The following is a 23996-nucleotide window of genomic DNA, read 5'->3' on the forward strand; positions in this document are numbered from 1 at the left end:
CTGCAGGAACTGGGTATGGTTAGTTTGGAAAGAGGAGATTAAGGGGGGACATGATAGGAGTCTTCAAATACTTGAAAGGCTGCCTTATAAAAATAGAGACAAATTGTTCTCTCTTGCCAGAGAGAGCAGGATAAGGGAGAGTGGATTCAAACTACAGCAGAGCAGATTAAATCTCAGGAAAAATGTCCTAATTGCAAGAACAACAGGACAATGGAGCAGGCTGCCTAGGGAGGCTATGGAAGCTCCTTCACCGAAGGTTTTCAAAAGAACATAAGAACGGCCCTTCTGGGTCAGACCAAAGGTCCACCTAGCCCACTATCCTGTCTTCCGACAGTAGCCAGTGACAGGTGCCCCAGAGGGAGTGAACAGAAAGTTTATCATCAAGTGATCCATCCCCTGTCGCTCATTCCCAGCTTCTGGCAAACACAGGCTAGGGATACCATTCCTGCCATCCTGGCTAATAGCCATTGATATCCTCCATGAATCTATCTAGTTCTTTTTGAACCCTGTTATGGTCTTGGCTTTCACATCATCCTCTGGCAAGGAATTCCACAGGTTGACTGTGCATTGTGTGAAGAAATACTTCCTTTTATTTGTTTTAAACCTGCTGCCTATTAATTTCTTTTGGTGACCCCTAGATTTTGTGTTATGAGAAGTAGTAAACAACACTTCCTTATCTACTTTCTCTACACCGGTCATGATTTTATAGACCTCAATCATATCTCCCCTTAGCCATCTCTTTTCCAAGATGAAAAGTCCCACTCTTTTTAATCTGTCCTCACATGGAAGCTGTTCAATACCCCCAATCATTTGTGTTGCCCTTTTCTGAATCTTTTCCAATTCCAATATATCTTTTTTGAGATGAGGCGACCACATCTGGACACGGTATTCAAGATGTGGGCATACCAGGGATTCATATAGAGGCAACATGATATTTTCTGTCCTATTTTCTATCCCTTTCTTAATTATTCCCAGCATTCTGTTCGCTTTTTTGACTGCCGCTGCACTTGAGTGGATGTTTTCAGAGAACATCCACTTTTTTTGAGTGGCAACAGCTAATTTAGACCCCATCATTTTATATGTATAGTTGGGATTATGCTTTCCAATGTGCATTACTTTGCATTTATCAACATTAAATTTCATCTGCCATTTTGTTGCCCAGTCACCCAGTTTTGAGGGATCCTTTTATAGCTCTTCACAGTCTGCCTAGTTCTTAACTATCTTTAGTAATTTTGTATCATCTGCAAATTTTGCAACCTCACTGTTTACCCCTTTTTCCAGATCACTTATGAATATGTTGAATAGGACTGGTCCCAGAACAGATCCCTGGGGGACACCACTATTGACCTGCCTCCATTCTGGAAACTGACCATTTACATCTACTCTTTGTTTCCTATCTTTTAACCAGTTACCAATCCATAAGAGCACCTTCCCTCTTATCCCGTGGCAGCTCACTTTGCATAAGAGCCTTTGCTGAGGGCTCTTGTCAAAGGCTTCCTGAAAATCTAAGTACACTAGATCCACTGAATCCCCTTGGCCCACATGCTTGTTGACCCCCCTCAAAGAATTCTAGTAGATTGGTGAGGCATGATTTCCCTTTGCTAAAACCATGTTGACTCAACAAATTATGTTCATATATATGTCTGACAGTATTGTTCTTTGTTATAGTTTCAACCAGTTTGCCTGGTACTGATGTCAGGCTTACAGTCCTGTAAATGCTGTGATCACCTCTGGAGCCCTTTTTAAAAATTGGCGTCACATTAGCTATCCTCCAGTCATTTGGTACAGAACCTGATTTAAATGATAGGTTACATACCACAGTTAGTAGTTCTGCAATTTCACATGTGAGTTCCTTCAGAACTCTTGGGTGAATACCATCAGGTCCTGTTGACTTATTGCTGTTTAATTTATCAGTTTGTTCCAAAACCTCCTCTAACGATACCTCAGTCTGGGGCAGTTCCTCAGATCTGTCACCTAAAAAGAATGGCTCAGGTTTGGGAATCTCCCTCACATCCTCAGCCGTGAAGACCGATGCAAAGAATTAATTTAATTTCTCCGTAATGGTCTTATCACCCTTGAGTGCTCCTTTAGCACCTCGATCGTCCAGTGACCCGACTGGTTGTTTAGCAGGCTTCCTGCTTCTGATGTACTTAAAAAAAATTTACTATTACTTTTTGAGTCTTTGACCAACTGTTCTTCAGATTCTTTTTTGGTCTTCCTAATTGTATTTTTCCACTTCTTTTGTCAGTCTTTATGCTACTTTCTATTTTCCTCACTAGGATTTAACTTCCACTTTTTAAAGGATGCCTTTTTGTCTCTCACTGCTTCGTTTACTTTCTTGTTTAGCCACGGTGGCTCTTTTCTTGGTTCTCTTATTATGTTTTTTAAATTTGGGGTATGCACTTAAGTTGAGACTCTATTACGGTGTCTTTAAAAATTTTCCATGCAGCTTGCAGAGATTTCACTTTTGGCACTGTACCCTTTAATTCCTGTTTAACTAGCCTCCTCGTTTTTGTGTAGTTCCCCTTTCTAAAATTAAATGCTACAGTGTGGGGCCACTGTGGTGTTTTTCCTGCCACTGGGATATTAAATTTAACTATGTTATGGTCACTATTACCAAGTGGTCCAGCTATATTCACCTCTTGGACCAGATCCTATACTCCACTTAGGACTAAATCAAGAATTCATAGAATCATAGACTTTAAGGTCAGAAGGGACCATTATGATCATCTAGTCTGACCTCCTGCACAATGCAGGCCACAGAACCTCACCCACCCACTCCTGTATCAAACCTGTGTCTGAGCCGTTGCAGTCCTCAAATCACGGTTTAAATATTTCAAGGTGCAGAGAATCTTCCAACAAGTGACCCATGCCCCATACTGCAGAGGAAGGTGAAAAACCCCCAGGGCTTCTGCCAATCTGCCCTAGAGGAAAATTCCTTCTCAACCCCAAATATGGCGATCAGCTAAACCCTGAGCATGTGGGCAAGACTCACCAGCCAGCACCCAGGAAAGAATTCTCTGTAGTAACTCAGATCCCACCCCATCTAACATCCCATCCCAAGCCATGCTACCATGGAGGTCCTGGACTTCAATCTCTTACCTAGCAGCCTAAATTTGGCCTCCGGGACCTCTCTCCTATCCTTCCCTATGTCAAGGAGGCTGGATAGGCATCAGTCTTGGATGGTTTAGACACAACAAATCCTGCTTCTAACAAAATGAAGGGACAGTGTGGACCACGTGCCTAGCATAGCACAAAACTGTGCCTGTGGCTAAGACATAGGCTTTATGCTGCTATTTGACCTGGGGCAAAACACATAGCTCAGTTTCATCTGTTAGTGTCTCAAATTAGGTGACTGTGTGATTTCCTTATTAGCCAACTTAACCAATGAGATTGATGTTGCATGGAGGATTTTGCTCCATGTCTTCAGGAACAGGGAGCAGCTCCCCACAGAAAGAAGAAGTTCACTTCCTCTACAGAAGAGAAGTGCATTGTGTTGGTTTAAGATTTGTTGCTGCACCAGGGAAGTCAATGGGAACAGGAGCAGGCCCTTGGTGTGCAACATCAGGTATTTAAACAGACAAACAAACAAATCATCAGAGAGGCTGGACACTGGAAGTTCTCATGGAGTCATCAGCAATTCTAGCGAAGCCTAAATAAAGATTGTGGTGTCTGCATTTAGGGAACCAAGTCAGAAAAATTAGGCCCAAGCCTTTAAACATTTATCTAGAGTAAATCAGCTGCAAGGGAACTATGGCATATATATAAATAAAACCCCTCTGCCAGCTGGTGTCAGCAGCTAAAAGGACCAGGTTCAATTATCTAGGGGTTCCTCCTGAAAACCTAAATAACCCTGACTCAGGCCCACCCAGAAACCTGCAGGGTCAGCCACTTCCCGAGCACCCTCTTGTGACCAGGGCTGTGGCACCCTCCCTCTATTTCCCCTCTTCAGAACTGCACAGTCTCTCTCATGGGGCTGAAACCACTCCTGCCTGGGGCTGGTTTAATAACAGAAATAATTCAAAATGAAGTCCATCACCCCAGCACAACTTGCAGACAGAACGTTTGAGAACTGCTGCTCTAAACTATGGGGCAGGCCTCCCAAGGGAGGCATGAGCTGTGGGTTTGTTCATTTTTTTTAAGAGCTCTGGCTGTCAGCCCTGGGTGGCTGGGGCTTGTGAAGAAAGGCTGTGCACACCTGGAAGGTGGGGATAAAGGGGACAGCCCGAGCCCTTCTGCCCTTCCCCCACCCCTCAATCCCTCACCGGGAGGCAGCCCAGGCTTGGGCTCTCCTGACCCCTGCCCCCCTAATCCGTAACCTGGAGGTAGTGGGGATCCGGCTGTCAGCCCCAGGGTGGCAGCAGCAGCAGCACAAAAGGGCAGCAAGAGGGTGCTACGTCTGCTGTGGAAAGTGATACTGCTTGTCACATTGCCACCCTTACTTCTGTGTTGCTGCTAGCACGGCACTGTCTTCAGAGCTGGGTGCCCAGCCAGCAGCCGCTCTGCCTTCACCACTGGCTGGTAGTACAGATACTTGTGGGAAGGAGGGGGTATAAGTGACTACAGACACAAAGAAGCAAATAAGTTGGAGAATTACCGGTTTGGAGTAAGGCCATCTGCCTCTCTGTTTTAGGGAGCAATCTACTTTCTCTCACTCTCTGGCTTTTGGTTCTCATGTGTGGTCTTGTTCTGAATTCTCAGAAGTAAAGCAGTATTACATTGCAACCTTCCAGCAGGGGCATTTTACGTTTTTCAATCTAACTTCTCTGTGCACAGGCCATGAACATAACACTTCCCTCCTCCCCAGCTCCCCCACTCACAGTTTGTTGTCCAGGGTTGCTGGAGTCCAAGAACTCTGGCAGGCCACATTGCAGCCCATTAAGGAAGTGCTGCCTGAGTCACCCTGGAGTTTCTCTTAGCAGCACAGCTGCAGTGATTTTAGCTTTAATTCCTGTAGGGTTCCCGGAAGCTAGCTCTGGAGACCTTTAGGTTAGCTGCTGCTCTCTGTGGCTTTAGCCAAGCCACTTCTGTGCCATCAACTTCCTTCAGGGCTGCCTCAACTCAGCACCTTCAGCCATCTCAAAACAGCCTCAGCTCAGTTCACCATTCTGAAGTTATCTACCACTTTGCTTCTGTGCATAGTCTTCAGAGTGGAATCAGTAGTGTCTAGAACCCTTAAGAGAATCCTTACTACCAAAGCAATACCTCTTGCAGAAGATAAGAGCCCCTTTCATTACTTTCTCTTTAGGTCTGTCCACTTCCAGGTTCCCTTTACCAGCGGTGCCTCACTGTAGTCTTGGTCATGGTGACCCCTTCACCCCAGGCACGTTTGGTGTAGCTTTCTAGTCCCTTCATTTCCCAATAGGGTCAACAGCATTTAATTGCTCTGAAATTACAACTATATTTTAACAATAATGTCCCAAACTGTCACGCACCTGAAATGCAAATGAGGCCTGGCCTGTAGAGTCACTTCCTGTTGCTCATCAACAGATGGCAGCAAAGAGTTCTATTTTATAGAGTCCCTGTCCATCTGGAGTTCTCAAGCAGTGGTGGGGTGTTCTTCTTATTCAACAACATGTGTCAATAATGAGCTCCCTACTCTACAGGGTTTCTGGCCACAGGATTTACATCTAATCTAGGAATATACCAGGGACCTGACCAAGAGAGTTAGGAGTGAAAATGGGTGTAATGACCATGTGGGAAGTAATGATGTGAGGTGTTTACTCACAGCCACTAGACATTTCTGTTTGCAGGTTGTGGTGCCTGGTATACGAAGGACACAAACTTGGAAGTGAATTTGCATGGAAGCATGTTTGTTTGTATCTGTAGTTGTTGCTGTTTTCCAAACACCTCCTGTTTGGTATGGGCTCTAATCCCATGCAGGAGGGGTTTGTGGTCTTCTAGCAAGATGACCCTCTTAAAATGATTGTCTTAGGGGCAGCATAAGTGGCTCTCTGTTCTCAGTTATACCAATTTAATGCCATTCCTACAAAGTTTGGCTGTTCAAACAAATAATTAACACTTTAAAGAAGAAGAAGAGGTGAGACTGATATTTATTTAATATGAGAAAATAAACCAATTTTATTAAAATAACTGCCTGCTGATCAAGATTGGGAAACAGTATTAGCAATGGTTCAGATGTCTTTCTTCATTCAACACATACAATTTTTAAAGCTATATGAGAAATTTCAACTCTTGTATCCAAAGGCCTAGAAAGAAACCATAAGGAGATTTTTCTTAGCTTTAAAATGTGAAAAAGTAAAAAGCCCAACTGCTTCTTCAGTAACAAACTATCCTGGCTATTATATAAATTAGGACATTAATTGTATTCACGGTTTGTAGCAAGTACAGTCACGGAATCATAACACTAAAGGGAAATGCCATTTCTTTACATTATTATGGTTATTTATTATGTGTATTGCAGCAGAAGTTATAAGCTCCACTCAGGGTCCGATTGTGGTAGAAGCTGTACACAAATAAAACAAAGAGATGGTTTCTGCTTCAAAAAGCTTACAGTCAAATCTAAAATTATACACGAACCAGAATACTTACGTCACCTGAAAATGACAAATATGCTAAGGGGCGAATCCCATCTTTCTTGCTTACTCATAGAGTCCATGAAGGCTGGAAGGTAAATGGTTACCTTTCGTTGTCAACCACCATAAATAGGTTTTAAAAGTAAATAGAAGCTTTTTTTATTAAGCTTGACCATATCTGAGTTCAAAGTCCTTTCTAGCATTTCTCCTGCAAGAGTTAGTGATCTGAGTAGCCCTTATAGCAGTGGAGGGACTGAACCTTAAACGTTTCTGATATCAATGACATGGCTGGAGAACCTCAGCCCCCTGAACTTGGATCCTGGCAGGTAAGTAAAAATTTTAATGTACTTTCAGATGAATGATTTTGTATTTGTACAGTGCTTTGAAGCAGTAAAGTGCTAGATAAGTGTTAAGCATGGTCATTATTCATATTAAATATTTTGTTTTAAAACATGTTTGTAATTTTTAAGAACTATGGGCCAGTTTAGGGCCAAACTGACCCATATCAGAGATTGGAATCTCTAAATTTGCACCCACAGCTTCTTCCACATTGCTGTAGGGGTTTGCCCTCATATGGAACCCCTGGATCCCCCAAATTCTACCTCTACACTGGCACCCATCATCCTCCCTCACCTACATGGCAGCAGTGTGTACGTGGGAAAGCATGCATAAAGGAGATATACCAATCTCTTAGAGCTAGAAGGGACCTTGAAAGGTCATCAAGTCCAGCCTTCACTAGCAGGACCAATTTTTGCCCCAGATCCCTAAGTGGCCCCCTCAAGGATTGAACTCACAACCCTGGGTTTAGCAGGCCAATGCTCAAACCACTGAGCTATCCCTCCCCCATAGCTTAATGTGGACCCCATCCACCTGCTTCCACTTCAAACCCACCCTCAATACCCCAGGGCTTTGTTCCCTTCATACAAGGTTATCTAATGAGCCAGGATTCTCAGCTGTTTCATGTATTTATTTAGAGTTTAAAGGCATTTGTGTTCACCTTTCAGATTTCTTTATCAAATTTGGTTTGGAGCTGTGAAGTCATTAATTGAAGACACTGAAGGCAGAAGGTGTCTGTGGATTACTGGATACTAAATTCTCTAGGTAAGGCTACAGTTTTGTCACAGAGGCCGCGGAAGTCCGGGAATCCGTGACTTCCAAAGACCTCCCTGACTTCAGCCCCTGCAGCTGGGAGGTGCAGGATCCTCTGTGGGGAGGGGCAGGGGGACCCTGGAGCTCTGAGCCCCCATGGGTGTTGGGAGTTCCTGAGCTCCCAGTCACCCATAGCTGCCCAGTTCTTTCCCGTTTTATCATGGATCTTTTTAGTAAAAGTCAGGGACAGTTCATGGGCTTCCGTGAATTTTTCTTTATTGCCCGTGGCCTGTCCATGACTTTTACAAAATCTTAGCCTTAACCATAGGGGAAGATCTGTAGCTGATCTAAACTGTCATCGCTCCATTGATGTTGATTGCGTGAGGAGTATTTACTCCAGCTGAGGATTTGCCACCAAAGCCACAGAGCCCCCTTTGTGAAGAGCTTCACAGTCTCTGAAAATTCATCACATGACAGCAGTTGATTTTTCACTGGGAAAGACTTTTCTCTTTCTTTTTATTGCCAGCAATGCCCAGCCGTTGCCAGCATTAAACAATGCCATGAGCTCTCACTCATTCGAAACCAAAGACTTAGATACAAAATGACATTGGCAAGAACAAATTAGGGAGGGTGGCGACTCAGCACTTAGGGGAACATTTTAAATCCATTTAGCAGGAGGTTAGTGCTGGAGTGCAACGGACTTTATGCATTCAGACACAACAGGGTGTGCATTGTTATGCCATAATTGCCCGCCTTGGGTGTGTGTGGTGTGAGGCAAGAGGCCAAAGGCTGAATGCTTTATTCACCCGCACGAGAAATGAGATTGAGGCAGAACAATGCATGCGCCTGTTGTGCTTGATTGTGATTAGCAAATGGATCTGTGTTGTTGTTGTTATAAATAGAAAACGACTGGTGACAAAGACGCTGGTTTGAATCGCTTCAGAGGCCGTACTCTTACGTTGTGGTTACTGATGTCAGACCAATTTAGTGGCTGTAGTTTAGGCCAATGGGTCTGATTCACTGCTAGACAGTCCACATCATGTGATTTCTGAACCCCATTTTATCATGTGATGCGGTGGCAGGGGTTTCACAGCAGTCTCCAATGAGGAGTGCTGGAAATTCACCCAGGAGCAGGTTAACATACCTGAAAGAGGTCAGGATGCAGCCCCATTCCTCTGTTGCCCCAAGAGATTACTAAATTATCTTGGCTACTGAAGTCCAGATCCTGTTCTCACTGAAGTAAATGGAAAAATCCCCATTTAAATCAATGGGAGCATGATCAGGACCTTAGCTGATATCCAGTACCATTGTCAGTGATTCACACGAGCTTCACTTTATGACACTATCTTCCATCCAAGGATCTCTCAGCACTTTGCAACATTAATCAATTAAACCTCACCACACTGCTTGAAGGTGGGGACAGATTATATCCACATTGCAGATGGGTAAATAGAAGTCCAGACTTTGATGCCCTTATTCACAATGAATAGAATTTGACTCCATAAATAGCCTCATTAAAGTTGATGGGACCATTTATGGAGGAATGTGCTACTCAGTGTGAGTAAAGTATCTAGCCCAGGGAGCTGAAGTGTCTTGCTCAAGGACTCTCAGCAAGCATCAGAAGAGTTGGGAATGGAGCACACTTCTAGGAGCCCTTTTCCAACAACCAGACTATAATCCCGCCCAGAATATTTGTTAATTTAGCCCTAACTCTAATCTTTAACACAAATGGTAATCACAATATTTAGAATCACATAGCTCTCCGTTGTGTCATTGTGGCTTACTTATTAGCGTCTCAAAAAGCTGTGGAGAAACTCACATTTCCTAACAGGCTATGAATGGTTTGGTTGTCTTTTTTTTTTTTTATTATTAATCAATAAAAAAGGTAGCGAAATTGGCTATTTGTAAATGTCATTTAATTATTACTTGTTTCCAAACAACAGTGCAATATAGTGCAAAAAGAGATTAAATTTGGTGCCAGAAGTCATTTCACAACTTCTTCACAGTCTGTGGTTCTACAGGGATGGTTCAGAAGCAACAAAAGCCATCCAGTAACAATCCAGTATCTACGCTGATATGACATTTCCAACTGAAATGGTTCTTTGGGAGTTGAAGGCTATTCACTGGTGCTAGTGTTCTACAGCATGACCAGCTTTTAGGAGGTCCCTGTAGTACCCTCTGCATGCAACACCCAAACTTTGCAACTTCCATGTTTTAACCTCAGGCAGTCTTCTGCCACCAGCTTCCACTCTGAGGTGCTAATTGACAGAACCAATGCTGAGAACCATTAAAGCATGGCTGGATTGCTTCTCCTCCACTAAAAACAACACCCTACCTAGTTTCCTTTTAAACATGCGGCTTCATAAAAAGAGAGACAGACACAATGTGGGTGTGGTTATCCTGTTAGGTCCCACCAAAGAGCGTGTGGGTCTCTAGCCCATGCATCCCACCGAATCATAGGCAATGATATTAGACTATGGCAGCACAGCCTAGTCCAACATGCAGAATAATTTCTAATGGAGTCACTGAGTTTCTCCATTTACACCAAAAGCAGAATTTGGCCCCTTGTTGTGCTTATCACTTTACTGAAAACCATGTATCACTGCTCTTTCTGTTTTCTTCAAATATTCATTGTGCTCTAAAGACAAAGGCCCAGATGGGAGTTGGGCACCCAAATACCTCTGCTCGAAAGTCTCTGAAAAATTCTGCCCATTGGACGTCAAAGGAAACAGAATTTGTGCTCTTTATTTGTATAGATTCTGTGCTCTTTATCTGTATAGATTTCTCTAATGTGGGTGGTCCTCGTCCAGCCAAGCGCTTGAACACACGAGTAGTCCTTACTCTCATGCTTAAAGCTAAAAATGTGTTTAAATGCTTTGCTGGACAGGGATTTTTGTGGTATTCTAGTCCTAGGAGCAACATGCACTAAAGTCTATTATACCGTGGCTAGGGAATTGGGCTCAAGAATAGAGGCATTGGAACCTCTGCCTGCTTCTCTCTCTCTCACTCTCTTTGTAACTGGAGCATAGCCAATGGAGTGGCCTTTGAGTAGACACTTCATAGAAGAGCACAGCCACCCCGCCAGAGACATCACATAATAGAAGTGTCTATTTGGTGGTGGAGTTTGCTGAACTAATGATAGTGTCGTAGTTCGGAGGTGATGAGGTGCAGCTCAAAAAAATGCACTTTATTCCAAGTGTATTATTGTCTTCAATGTTTAAAATTTTTAAACCTCTGCAATAAGGGGACAGGGGGAATGATTTAGGTCCTGTCTTATTGCCAGAGAGGAATTCCTGGCTGCCCGAAATCCCAAGTCTTAGAAATGCCACTGAGTTCATACAATACTTGCTGCATAGTTTAAAAAATCTCCCACACATGCCTGCTTCTGATTTTCCCTGAGCTGGTGAGAGGCAGGGAACGAGCAGAGGATGGGCTCCAGCCTTTTCCATCCACATTGCACTCCCATCAATACCCGGCCTGGGCCAGGGAAGCTAATGAGCCAACCAGCAGACTAAATGTGGTAATGAATCCTAGTCACATGCCACATGCGGCGCATTGCACATATGCTATGAAGAATTGGCCATCACAGCATGGGTGGGGTGTCATACTTTGGTATAGGCCAGTAGTAAATTACTATCCTGCTGGAACAAAGACACAAAGGCATGACTGTGATTCAGAGGATGTCTCCGGATCACAGTGACTCTTGGTGCTACTCCTAGGATGGACTAATTTATGCACCATTCCTTGCTCAGTGCTGTCACAGTCTAGCCCATTGAATAGAGTGTTCATGGTTACAATATCTCTAGGATACCACATTAAAAGAAATACATATGGATTTAAAAAAAAAATAGGCTTTAATACTAAATTTCTCTAAAAATTAATTAGCTCCTTCAGCTACTCAACAAGTAGCTGCCTTTCCTGTCTCTTCTGGCATCGCTAGCTCATCACAGATGTGAGCATTAAGGAAGAGATAAAAGATGCAGCAAAGGGAGAAAATCTGCTAGAAAAAAAATCTTACATCAAAAATATATCATGAAGGATGACGATGCGGAGAGGAATAATAAACAAATTCAAACTTCCCAATGCCTAAACAAAAAACCTATAAAGAGAATGGAGGAGTTCATTTCTTTTCTTAAAATGTTCAACTCATTTTAAAAGGAGAAAGTTTCTATCAGCTGCTGGGGCTTAACCGGGCTGTAAAATCACTCTCTGGTAATGCTGGCTTTATGCTACCTAATTTTTCAGTAAGCCAATAAATCCACCCACCAAATATCTGCCCCAGCAGGAACGAGGCTGACACCTATTTCTGGCTCTGGCTTCCACTGCAATGTTGGGATGATGAGGGATGAGAGAAGCTCTGTTGCAATAACTGGCCTTTGGACCAATGAGTCCTATCAGTTTAAAAGATGGCATGGCCTTTATCAGGAGACAGGAGATGGACAGTATGCGCTAAAACTAGGTTCTCAACTTTTTTCTTACCCCCTCTTCCATACTGTAACCCCCCCGAACCTCTCTCCCATACAGCTGGGGTCTATCTGTGACCCCCTCTCATCTAGCAATATGGGAAAGGCAGAGAAGTCATGACCAAACTGAGGTTGAGAGGCCAGGTCTATTGTTTCTCTAGTGCCTGTAGTCCAGAACCTCAAAAGTATTTAGTCTCCTAACTTCCATTGATTTTAATGGAAGTAAGAGCCCTACATACCTTTGGGGATCTGGGCTTATGTCCCTATTTCTCTCATGTTTTGTTATGCGGTATGGAAAATAAAGGAGGAAAGAAATGCCGGACCGGGGCTGAGACAGGGAGAGATGGGTAGCAAAAGGTGTGAAGGTTAACAAGTGGCTCATGGGAACTGTTACTACACAAACTGCATGGTCAGCCTCACGTTCCGGAACAGAAAAGTGGCTGCTTTCCTTTCCTCAGTCCCTTTGGCTAACTTCCTTCTGATACGTGCATGCCATTTCTCCCTGCCAGGGAACCTGTAAGCTGATCCAAACATGATATCCAGTAGCCATATATGCAGCAAAATATATCTTGGAGCTGCATTCCAATGGGAAAGTAACATCCTTTGAAGATTTCTTTCCTTGGAGAGGGCAGGTGTTTGTCATGATTCCTATTTTAAGTGTCATAGAAACAGATACTTCCTTAGTCTTCTCACCTTTACAGCTAAGGCGGCTTATCAGCATCTCAAATATCCTAACAGAAAATCAGAGTATTACTAATGTATGAGTTCTCCTAGCAGCCCTGAAATTAAGGCGGAATCGACATGGGTTCCAAATATGAATGGAGTGTTGGACTGAGTGAACTAATATCTTTGAAACAAATACCTAAGAAATGTTTGGATGAAATGGACATCTTTACAGACATTTGGTCTGCATTTCTGAAATGTAGATGATTAAATCCATATTGTTGGCTTCTTCCCCCTCTGCACTATGTCTCTCTTTACATCTTTCAAGAAATTTATGAACAAAGTTATTGTAAATCTGTTCTGTCTGTCTTGTCACTTAGATTCTTTTCAGAAAAGTTGCTTTGCCAATGTAGATAAACAATCTCCTGCAGGATTAACACATACTACTTAAAATTCTAAATACAAAGGAAGGCCACAAAAATGCCTTGAGTAGAGGAGTTCTGGAGCTCTTTAAAATCTCACTGGTGATGGTAAAAAGAAGCTTATCTGAACCTTCTGGGTCTAGAGAAGGGGGCTGGAAATTTTAACAGCACAATTTTCTATATGGATTTCTGGTACTTCCTTTTACTGGTCATATTTTGAGCTGAGAAGCACAAAGATGTGTAAAAATTACAGACTTGAGAACAAGGGTCTGAATTTCAAACTCACTCAAAGTTCAGGAGGGTTTGGATCCAGAATTTTGGATCAGCCCATTACTGAGTTAGGGATGAGGTGCAAAATTAGGATCCAGATCCAGATTTGAATCTCCTACAAAATTTGACATAAAGCTACTCAGAAGGTGGGTGTTGTTTTTTTTTAATTTCTGAGTGAAAAATTGTGATTGAAAAACATTTTTCCCATTTTAACTGATTTTGATTTTTCACATTAACATTGAAAAACCAAAACTAACTTACTAAATAAATGAAATTAAGTCTTTTAGTTGCTGAAACTGAAACAAATTGTGGTTTGGGGATTTTGAATTTTTATAACAAAATCTCAGAAATATTCAGAGACTATGGAAATTTTCTCATAAAGATGTCCATTGCATTGAAAAGCCATTTTCCACTAAAAAAAAACAAAAACAACCAACAAAATTTTAGAAGGAAAATTTTAAAACCACCTCTACTTTGAGGGTGTTCAGATCTAGCGATTTTGGTATGGAGCTGTTTTTAATTAAAATGAAAGCAAACTGTATTAGAACATTTCAGAACCTTAAGAGGTTTTGTTCAAATTTGGTTTAAGAAATGGATGAAAGTTCACATAGGAAAAGCAGAAATTGGTATATCTCTTGAACTGGTTCACCTAATCCTGCCTGAGACCCACTGTCTGTTTCTGTGAACTTCTTAAAGGAGCCAAGTAAAATATGCACAGAACAGCAAGCTGCATCCTCTTTCTTCTTTATTCACAGTTCACACATAACTCTGATTAGACAAAGCCTCTGATTAAAAAAAAACCTGTTAAATGATGACTGAGAGAAGTGCAGTCTTGGTCAGCTGGAGTTCTGGTAGCCATAGTGAAAAAAAATCCAAAATGGCCATTAATCAGACACAGGAAACCACTGTTCATTACAAACTAAATTTTCAGAGCCTTGGTTATAACAGTCTTACAGAGTGAGTCAGCTCAACCAATATGCTGAGAAGAAAGAAAGAAAGAATTTAATCAATCAAAATAAATAATTAAATATCTTCATTTTTTTGAAAAATATACAAACAATTCCAATCTGGTTATGTTATGAAGACACAGTTTTAATGAGCCACATGTGCATGTGCAGACTCTTCTAATCTCATTGTATTTTGCTGGCTGTTACTCGTGCTCTCAGAGCCAGTTAATTTCTCAGCAACATTGTAAAGAGTGTGAGCCTTTGCTTGTTTAAATAGCCCATTCTGAGGTCTGAGGGAAGACTAGGGAGCTCATGGACTTTCTTCCAAGGTTTTGGAAAGTTCAGAACAAATTGACTGCCCTGTGCAACACTGCAGTCAGCCATAAATGTCATCATTCGATGGGCAAGATTCTGTTCTCAGCTGCGCTGGTGTGGATGCAGAGTAACTCCGCCAAAGTCACTGGAATTACTCTAGATCTACATCCGTGTAACAGAGCAGATTCTGGCCTTATAAGTTGCCTCCAGTCCATTAGCTTTCGAATTGCAAACAAGGGCCTGATCCTGGGTCCCCCCATTTAAGGGTTTGCTAGTGTGGAGTCTCACTGAGGTCACTGTGGTTTCATACAGGAGCAGGGGTCTGATCAGGAGTGGAGCCAAGGAGTGCTAGAGTTCAATTTTATTTTATCTTTTCAAACAACTATACACCTCCAGATTTGATGAAGATTGGGAGCCTTCCTCTCCCTGATATATAGCTAGCTAAGTCAGTTCAATCTTTTATATTTCATACAAAAAACTGTTGCTCTTAACTTCTTAAAGTAATTCACCAATAAAGCGATCAGTACTAAGCAGATCTGTTCATAAAATGGCTGCCCGTAGCACAAACTAATTGCTTCGGAAACCAACCCTAGTGCACAGTCAGAAGGGTCATTTAAACAGCAGTGATATGAAACAGGAAATGACTGGGACAAAGCCATTGTGCGTTTGTGCTGGTATACTTGCCAACCTTCTGGCTAGGAGTGGGAGTTTCTCTGCTTCGGGTCTCCCTTCTAGCTCATCCTCCTTAAAGTTTTTAGGCCAACCTGCTCTCTAGAATGGGAGATGAACTTTGAAAGGTGATCATTTTCAAAAGCTCAAAATTGGGTATTTCTCCCCAATCTGGTGTTCAAACGAGGCAACAGATTTCCACTCCCACCACGGGCTCCCAATCTAAATAAGCTGGCAAATATACAGTTAAGGTGAGAATATCTAAAATGAGTCAGCTAGCTGTGAGGATTCTTTCTATGTAACGGGCTAATTATACGGCCCCTATCACTACAGCATCTGAGTACATCCCCTCATAGAGCCAGTGGGCTTTTGGGTATCAGCACTGCTGTTCCAAGAACTGCCCAGTTCCTCTCTCATTCTCTTTTCCTTTTATGATCTGGATGAAGTGGAAATATGCAAATCATATGCCAAGCAGCATCTGCAAGTTTGACATATTCACTGATGCTTTCCTCACTAGCGCCACATCAGTAATGCGCATCTTATAACCTCCTCCAGCCCCATTAAAACAGAGGTTTCTGAATATATACCTGCTAAGAAAATTTCTCCCTTAGGGTCAAACTCTTTTTTGCTTTCATACACACCTCGTTCCTACTACCTCAAGGTTCCCGCTAGCAGTGTTATTTTGGATAGATCACATCAGAAAAAAGTGTCCTTGAAAAGGGCCAGAGAAGAACCAGTTCTGTACATTCCTAACCCATCTACTTGAAATTTTCAGCTAAATATCCTATTTTTTAAAGTTCCCAATAAAATAGGTGGCTGATATTCAAAAAAAAAAAAGATGAATAGTTTCAAATACTGATGATTGCCAATAATAATACTTGCTCCAGCTCTTGGGTTCAGATTCCAGAGGGTTTTTTACCCCCCTGCTGTTGCCTTATGTTTTCTCTAGGGAGAGGCAGATTTGGCCCTGACCAATACATTTTAACAGCTGAAGTCATGGGGATCCCAACCAGAAACAGGATGAAGAATATATCCTAAGGCAACAAGGAGAGGGGTCTGTGAACTGGGGATACTGAGCCCTTGCTGATGTCAGTTAGGATTTGCTGAGCCGTTTGGCCACATCTGCATAAGCTTGCTCAATTTCTTTGTCCGCAGCACAAGTGTTGGTGAATTCATCCCTGGCATAAGCATTCTTCAGGTATCGCCATAGCCCCGTCATCTCTGTTGGGAACTCATAGTTGCGGTATTTCTTAGCTACAATCTAGAGCAAAGACAAGAAAAGAAACTTGCTGGTTTTAGGCTTTTAAACTTAAAAACATAAGAACATAAGAATGGCCACACTGGGTCAGACCAAAGGTCCATCCAGCCCAGTATCCTGTCTACCGACAGTGGCCAATGCCAGGTGCCCCAGAGGGCGTGAACCTAACAGGTAATGATCAAGTGATCTCTATCCAGCCATCCATCTCCACCCTCTGACAAACAGAAGCTAGGGACACCATTCCTTAACCATCCTGGCTAATCGACATGAATTTATCTTAACCTCCATGAAATTATCTAGTTCTCTTTTAAACCCTTTTATAGTCCTTAGTAGAACTTCATTCTTTTTGTTCCATCAAAAGTTCAACATTTCCTGACCATTACCATGAAAATACAGTACCTAGTCTCAGAGCTTGTCTACACAAACACTTAGTTTGCAGCAAGCTGGGAGCATGCTACCCCATGCTAGCTTGCTGCACACTAAGTATCCATGTGGTCCGAGCTGCCATCCACTAAAAGTGTGCTTTGATCCAGGGCCGGCTCCAGGGTTTTTGCCACCCCAAGCAGGAAAAAAAAAAAAAAAAAAAAAGCCGCGATCGCGATCAGCTCTACTGCCACCGCTTCAGTCTTCGGCGGCAATTTGGTGGCTGGTCCTTCCCTCCGACCGGGAGTGAGAGACCCGCCGCCGAAGAGCAGGACGTGCCTCCCCTCTCCATTGGCCACCCCAAGCACCTGCTTGCTGGGCTAGTGCCTGGAGCCGGCCCTGCTTTGATCTGCCCTGCTTTGAAAGAGGGGTAAATTAAAGTGTACTAGGAACTTTTAGTGTGTGGCAGCAGGGTACCTGAGGACTCTTAGTGCGCAGCAGACTAGTGTGGGGTACAGTTACACCACAGCTTGCTGCAAACTAGGTGTTTGTGTAGACAAGCAGTAAAAGAAGTCCAATACCACTGTGTGGTAACTGATGCCAAATCCTGACTTAGTACAAGCAAGTACTATATCCAAAGACCCAACAGGCTCCACCATGTTTTTTTCCCTCATTCCTATGAACATCCCCTCTAACAGCTGTGCTCCCTGGAATGGCATTATCAGAGATGATGCCTGGTCGGATGACACTTTAAAAGGTAGATGGTTTAAAGGGGGTGAACTGAGAAAAGACTAAAAGAATGAAACATATTGCTTGGTCAAACAATCATGGCAGGGGATATAACCATCTACAAACATTGCAAAGATATACACAACGAGGAGGGGAAATATCTGTTCAGAATGGTACAGGGCACCAGGACTTAGATACCAAGAACTAGGTGCATTAGTAATATCTCAGGCTGATTGAACTAGGAGTATTGGTGTGAACTGGGAAAATACATGTGTGTATCAGGAAGTTTCCTATCTCTGAGATTTATTAGCCTGGAACTCTCTGTAGAAGCCCAACCATTAATGACATTTAGACCTTGATTCAGCAAGTTACTTAAGCACATGCCTTACTTGTAATACGTATATAATCAATGGGACTAACTCATTGCTTAAGGTTAGATACATGCTTAAGTACCTTGCTAGACTGGGGCCTTCTGTCCTGGTTGGGCAATGAATTTAATAATACGCTGTATGTAACAATCCTGCAGTGACAGAATGGACAAATTGATTGGGCGGGAAGGATTAGTTAATTTATTGGGTCTTTCCCATCTCTAGTTTTTATGACTGTAAAGTTACTCCTGAGTATAAAGGGAATTACATCCATATGTATTGTACAGCTCCCCTCTGTTTTCTAAAGTACTTATTAGAGTTTCCATCCATCTCAGGTTTTTCAGGACAGCTCTGTTCTTACAAGGGATTATGGTTTATTCTTATTACCAGGATCCCTTTGGCATACTCTAGGCAAAATCCATTTCTAAGTTGCATCTATGCAACCTCACTCTTTTCAGAAGTGTTTCGCAATGAACATAGAGGATAGAACCCACTCATCAATTTAGGTTGAGATGCACACAATTTCCACTGGAAGTCTTTAATCAAATGAGAACGTCCTTATATGACCACCTTTTTTTTGTGTCTGTAAAACAGACCTAGGACAATAGTCTGCAGCTATGCACGTCGATAAGTGATTTATAATTCTACAAGGTCTGTTTACCAATCTTTCATTTTGCCTTAAGAAGACGGGAACCAGCAATAGGCCACACAATGAAAGCTTTAAGCATTCGCATTAAAATGTCTGGCTGTGCCTCCATGAGGGAAGATGAGCCAGAGAAAATGCCAAACCAGTGAGAATATTATCACATTACTGTGTAAGTGACTTAGGCATCGCATTCTGTGTTCTCTTTTTATATGTGAAAAGTCAGCGCTCACCATGGCTTAGCTTATGTTTTGACTCATGGAGCCAAGGTAGATGCATGACTTGGCTCCACTTTCTAGCTCCTGGCTTGCCAATGTCTACCAGGTACTTGTTTTTTTCTGAAGAAACATGTAATCTGATCAATTGAATAAATACAGCACTTAGAAGAGAGAATGATGTATATCCTTTGCACTACACCAGTGACCATTCTGCATCTTAAACCCTGGACCGCAGAGCTACCTTTCATTGTTAACTTTGCTATGTGAAATATGAGCTGAACAGCCGGTACATCTGAACAGCTCTTCTTAGGTTATACATGGGTGGGAATGTTCATAGAATCATAGAATCTCAGGGTTGGAAGGGACCTCAGGAGGTCATCTAGTCCAACCCCCTGCTCAAAGCAGGACCAATCCCCAACTATTTTTTTTTGCCCCAGATCCCTAAATGGCCTCCTCAAGGATTGACCTCACAACCCTGGGTTTAGCAGGCCAATGCTCAAACCACTGAGGATGCATAGGGTAAAAACTCAGAGTGAGACCTGGGGTTCTAATCCTGGATCTGCCACTGACTCTCTGTGTGACATTGGACAAGTCACTTCAAGCTCTCTGTGTCTCAGTTTCCCCATCTATAAAAAATGGGGCAAATTATGCTTAGCCCCTATTGTACAGCGCTTTAAGATCTGTGGAGAAAAGCACTAAGAGTATGTCTACACTGCAGTTACACACCTGCAGCTGGCCAGTGCCAGTTGACTCGGGCTTGCAGGGCTCAGGCTGCGGGACTGTTTAATTCTGCTGTAGACATTCAGGCTCAGGCTGCAGCCTGAGCTCTGGGACCCTACCAGCTCACCCCGTTCTAGAACCCAGCTCTAGCCCAAGCCCGAATGTCTACAATGCAATTAAATAGCCCCGCAAGCCCGAGCCCCGTGAGCCCGAGTCAGCTGGCACAGGCCAGCTGTGGGTTTTTAATCGTAGTGTAGACATATCCTAAGTGTTAAGCATTATTTTCTTACATATGTAGTGCTACTTGATCATGCATTTACACACAATAGTCAGAAAAAACAAAAAATAATTTATAAAATAGTCCAGTGGAAAGAAAGAATCTGGATGACGAGGGTTTGCAGCTGTCATGGTAGCTAGCTTTAAAAATACACTTCCTATCAAGGGACGCCAAAAGGTCACAAAGCTTATACAACCTTATTTTATAAAACCAGTGTGTGTGGGGCTGGGAGTGCAGAATGAGGGAGACAGGGGCACTGGCAAGATAATCAGTCCAAGGAGACGTGTGGTTTAGTTGATAGAGCCAGGTGTGATTTTATACCAATGTGAAGAAACAAAAAGGAAATACAGTGACAGAGTGCAACAAGTGCGAAAGATTAAAGACAAAATATTTTAAATAGTCCAAATCAAAAGCAAACTAGCCTGTACGGTATTAGCTGTGAGATATGCTGGTGTGTTTCTAATAGCTCCAGCTAGCACAAGCTTCTGCTCTTTTCTCCCTGCAAACCCAGACACTAGGGAAAGAAGAAAGCTGTATCTATATTGGCCTCAAGCCCTTCCTCTTTCCCCGGTCACTATGTGCCAGAGAGGTCCTTAGTCCCTAACCCTGGACCTTCCCCTACTATGTATATTCTTGAGGTTGGAGAATTGGACTCCACCAGCCCAACAGTATCTGGCAGAGAGGAGAACTTCAGCTTGCTCTGACCCCTTTGATATCTACCAGCAGTGGGGCAGATAATGCTGTGAAGGAGAGATCTAGTGAATTTAATCGACCACCTCCCTTTTACCTCAGAGGAAGGGATCTGGCTGCTCAGCAGGCCCCATGTCCTGTTAAAGAACCTGCTAGATTTACGCTTAGCTGCCAGAGGGGGGAGTCCTGTTTGCTCTACCTAAGTTGTGACGTACATCCCATAGAACCCAAACACCATGTACTTGCTGACCCAGACTAGTGAATAGTGAGAGATGGAGTCTCTAGGGAGGTAGGAAGTACCATGCAATACCCCAGTGTATTTTGCCCACCTCACAGTGCACTGGAGATGAGCGGGAGCCTCACATTAATGCACATTCAATCCAGTGTTCCTTCCTCTTTACAATCAAAGAGTCTTTTTAGATCTTGTTTAATTTTCTTTGCACTTTTGGCCAAGATCGTAGGACCTTACAAACTATTTATAGACCAGGCTCTTTCCTATAGAAAAGAAGGGACTGGCAGATAGAGCTACAGCATTTCTAGGATAGTTCAGGTTTACAGACTTGAGCATTTTACTGTCAGACCAGATTTGCTTATCCATCAGATGAAGCCTTTTACCTTAACAACATGAAGTTTGGGCAGAAGGTTGCAATCAGCAAGCGTCAGCTCACCCCCGTCCAGAAACTTGCGTTTAGACACTTTCTCCTCTTCAGTGCTGTCTGCATCGATTTCTTCAGGGAGAGGGGTGTTCAGATAGTCGTCCAGCTTCTTTAAAGCCTTTGTCAAACCTCTCTCAAGGCCTTTGTCAATAAATAAATAAATGGGTGAGTGGGAAGAAAGAAAGGCTTAGAAACACTCTCGTTAACACTGCCTGTGACCATACTTATGAAGCTAAGGCCAGATGCTCTGGTGTGGGGCTCTGTTTGTGCTGTATCTCCAGTGGAATATGACTGTAAAGCAGCTACATGAGGATTGCCCCGGACCTAGTTTTCCAGTGACACAGGTGGCTCTTAGGTACAGCCCCTCCCTCCTAACAGTATAGCAACAAAAAAGGGACCCTGGAAGGAGGAAAAGAGGTGTGGTCATGATGTTCCCACACTGCACTGATCCTAGGCTGTGTTTTTGGTGCACTGCAGCCATTGGATCTCAAGGTAGGTAGAACAGCTGTAGATAGTATGGGACGAATGGCCATGTACACATGGACTGGGAGATGCCCTGGTACCTCCTCACACCGTTATTATTGAACATCCAGTGAATTGGGTCAATGAATTGGAGCTCCCTAATTCCAATATTCTAGCTCTACAGTATTGCCATTAATATCACACCTGGTTCAGTACTTCGTGCTCATTTCTTCTTTCATGTAAATTCATTTAAGGTAGCAGGAATGTCTCAGAAGATGCCAATCATAGTGCTATGGCGACATGTTCTCCCAGTCACTTAGAATCATAGAATATCAGGGTTGGAAGGGACCACAGGAGATCATCTAGTCCAAGCCCCTGCTCAAAGCAGGACAAATTCCCCAGAGAGATTTTTGTTTTTTAACCCCAGTTCCCTAAATGGCCCCCTCAAGGATTGACATCACAACCCTGGGTTTAGTAGGCCAATGCTCAAACCACTGAGCTATCCCTCCCCCATAGAAGATACAGTGTGATTGAAATGAAAGCCGTTTGACAACAATGAAATGTGATGCCACACAAAACACTCATGATATCCAGCCAGTTTCAAACCTCTTCCCATTTCAGAATTGAATTTGGGTCAAATTCCCCTTTCAGTCGATTTCAAAGGGGTTGCACAGCAGAGAGGAGAATTTGGACCTTTCACTTTAAGACTTACTAAAGGCTAAATCCCACAGTCCGTCCTTCCCCACACAATATATTTCTTTTGACTCCAGTGGGAGTTCTGCACTCAAAATTATGACAAGATACAGCATATAACAAAGGTGCCAAATTCTCCAGCAAAAACATCAGCCCAGGTGCAAGATCTCAGTGTCTACACTTCACCATCATCAGAATGAACCAATTACAGCTATTTTACTCATCCATCACAAACAGTGTATTTGCCCCAGGTGAGTGAGTAGAAGTTTGCAAGTTATTACGTGGTTTGAAAACTCTCTGGGACAGGGACCATCTTTTTGTTCTGGGTTTCTACAGCACCTAGCACAATGTGGGTCCTGGTCCACCACTAGGCGCTTTGGTAATACAAATAATTGATAATGTATAATGTGCAAAATAACAAGATGGCCCTAATGAGGATAAGGGCCAGAACCTCAGCTGATTTACATCAGCTGTGGCTCTGAAGCATTACACTTTTAGGCCCGATTCTGCACAGTTTTACACCTGTGAGCTACTTTACTCAATGTTTACGTCTTCATTTGTGTGATTCCCAGCTGGTGCAGACATACCAGCACTAGCTCTGCTCGAGCTAGCACACTAAAAATAGCAATGTAGCCTACGTAGCACAGGGAGCAGCTTGGGGTAACCACCCAAGTATGTACCCAGGGTGTCTGGGTGGTTACGTATGCAGGGAGCTAGCCTGAACTACCTCCCATGCTACCCTGGCTATACTGCTAGTCTTAGCTAGTGGGAATGTCTATGCAAACCGGAAATCACACCTGCCAACTCAAATGCAGATGTGGCCAATGAATGAAGCTATGTATGTGCAGAAGTATTTTCAGAACCAGGTCTTTAAACCCATCTTATGTGGTGCAAAGGGTACTCCTGAGCGCATTCTGCACCAAAAAATACAAAATTCTGTGCCAAAATATTAAAAATTCTGCACACAATATTTTAAAATTCTGCAAATTTTATTTCTCAAATAAATGTGGAGGCTCCAGCCTGGCACTGGGGAGCACAGGCCACTGGCTGCACAGAGGTTGGAGATGACTATACAACTCCCCCTCCTCCCCTCCCTCCCGCAGGACTGCACCTAACCCTGACACAGCGCAAAGACCGGACCTGCCCCAGAAACACCCCAGGGCCCTGCCCCTCTGTGCCAGGTGCACCAGGTGTGGGCAGGCAGGCTCAGCAAGGCAGGATCCAAGTGTGGAGGGGCTTAGTGTGGGGGGATCCAGGTGTGGGGTGAGAGGGTTCTGTGTGGGGCAATCTGGATGCAGGAGGCTCAGTGGGGGATCCAGTGGGGAGGTGGATCTGGATGCACAGGGGCTTGTTGTAGGGTTCTGGGGGCAAAGGTAATGGGACTCTGCAGGGAGGTCCAGGTGAAGGTGGTTGGGGCTCAGTGGGGGTATCTCTGGGTGTGGGGAGGATAGAACTCAGCAGGGGGAGCTGCGTGTGGTGGGGATCAGTGTGGAAGCTCTGGGTGTGGGGGGAGTGGGGCTCAGTGGGGTGGGGATCCAGGTGCAG

General features: G+C 43.4%; 1 protein-coding gene across 3 annotated transcripts in view; it reads right to left on the bottom strand.

The window, feature by feature from the left end:
- Positions 1–14171: 14171 nt before the first annotated feature.
- Positions 14172–23996, bottom strand: part of CLIC5 (chloride intracellular channel 5) — a 110939-nt gene continuing 101114 nt past the window's right edge. For all 3 annotated transcript variants that reach the window (XM_045011758.1, XM_045011760.1, XM_045011759.1), the window contains exons 5-6: positions 21256–21437; positions 14172–16635 (exon numbers count right to left, since the gene is read on the bottom strand). In XM_045011758.1, the coding sequence (XP_044867693.1) occupies positions 16468–16635; positions 21256–21437 (350 nt within the window). In that variant the 3' untranslated portion in view covers positions 14172–16467. The remainder of the gene's footprint in view (positions 16636–21255; positions 21438–23996) is intronic.

This window comes from Mauremys mutica, chromosome 3, assembly GCF_020497125.1.
Source record: "Mauremys mutica isolate MM-2020 ecotype Southern chromosome 3, ASM2049712v1, whole genome shotgun sequence".
NCBI lineage: Eukaryota > Metazoa > Chordata > Testudines > Geoemydidae > Mauremys > Mauremys mutica.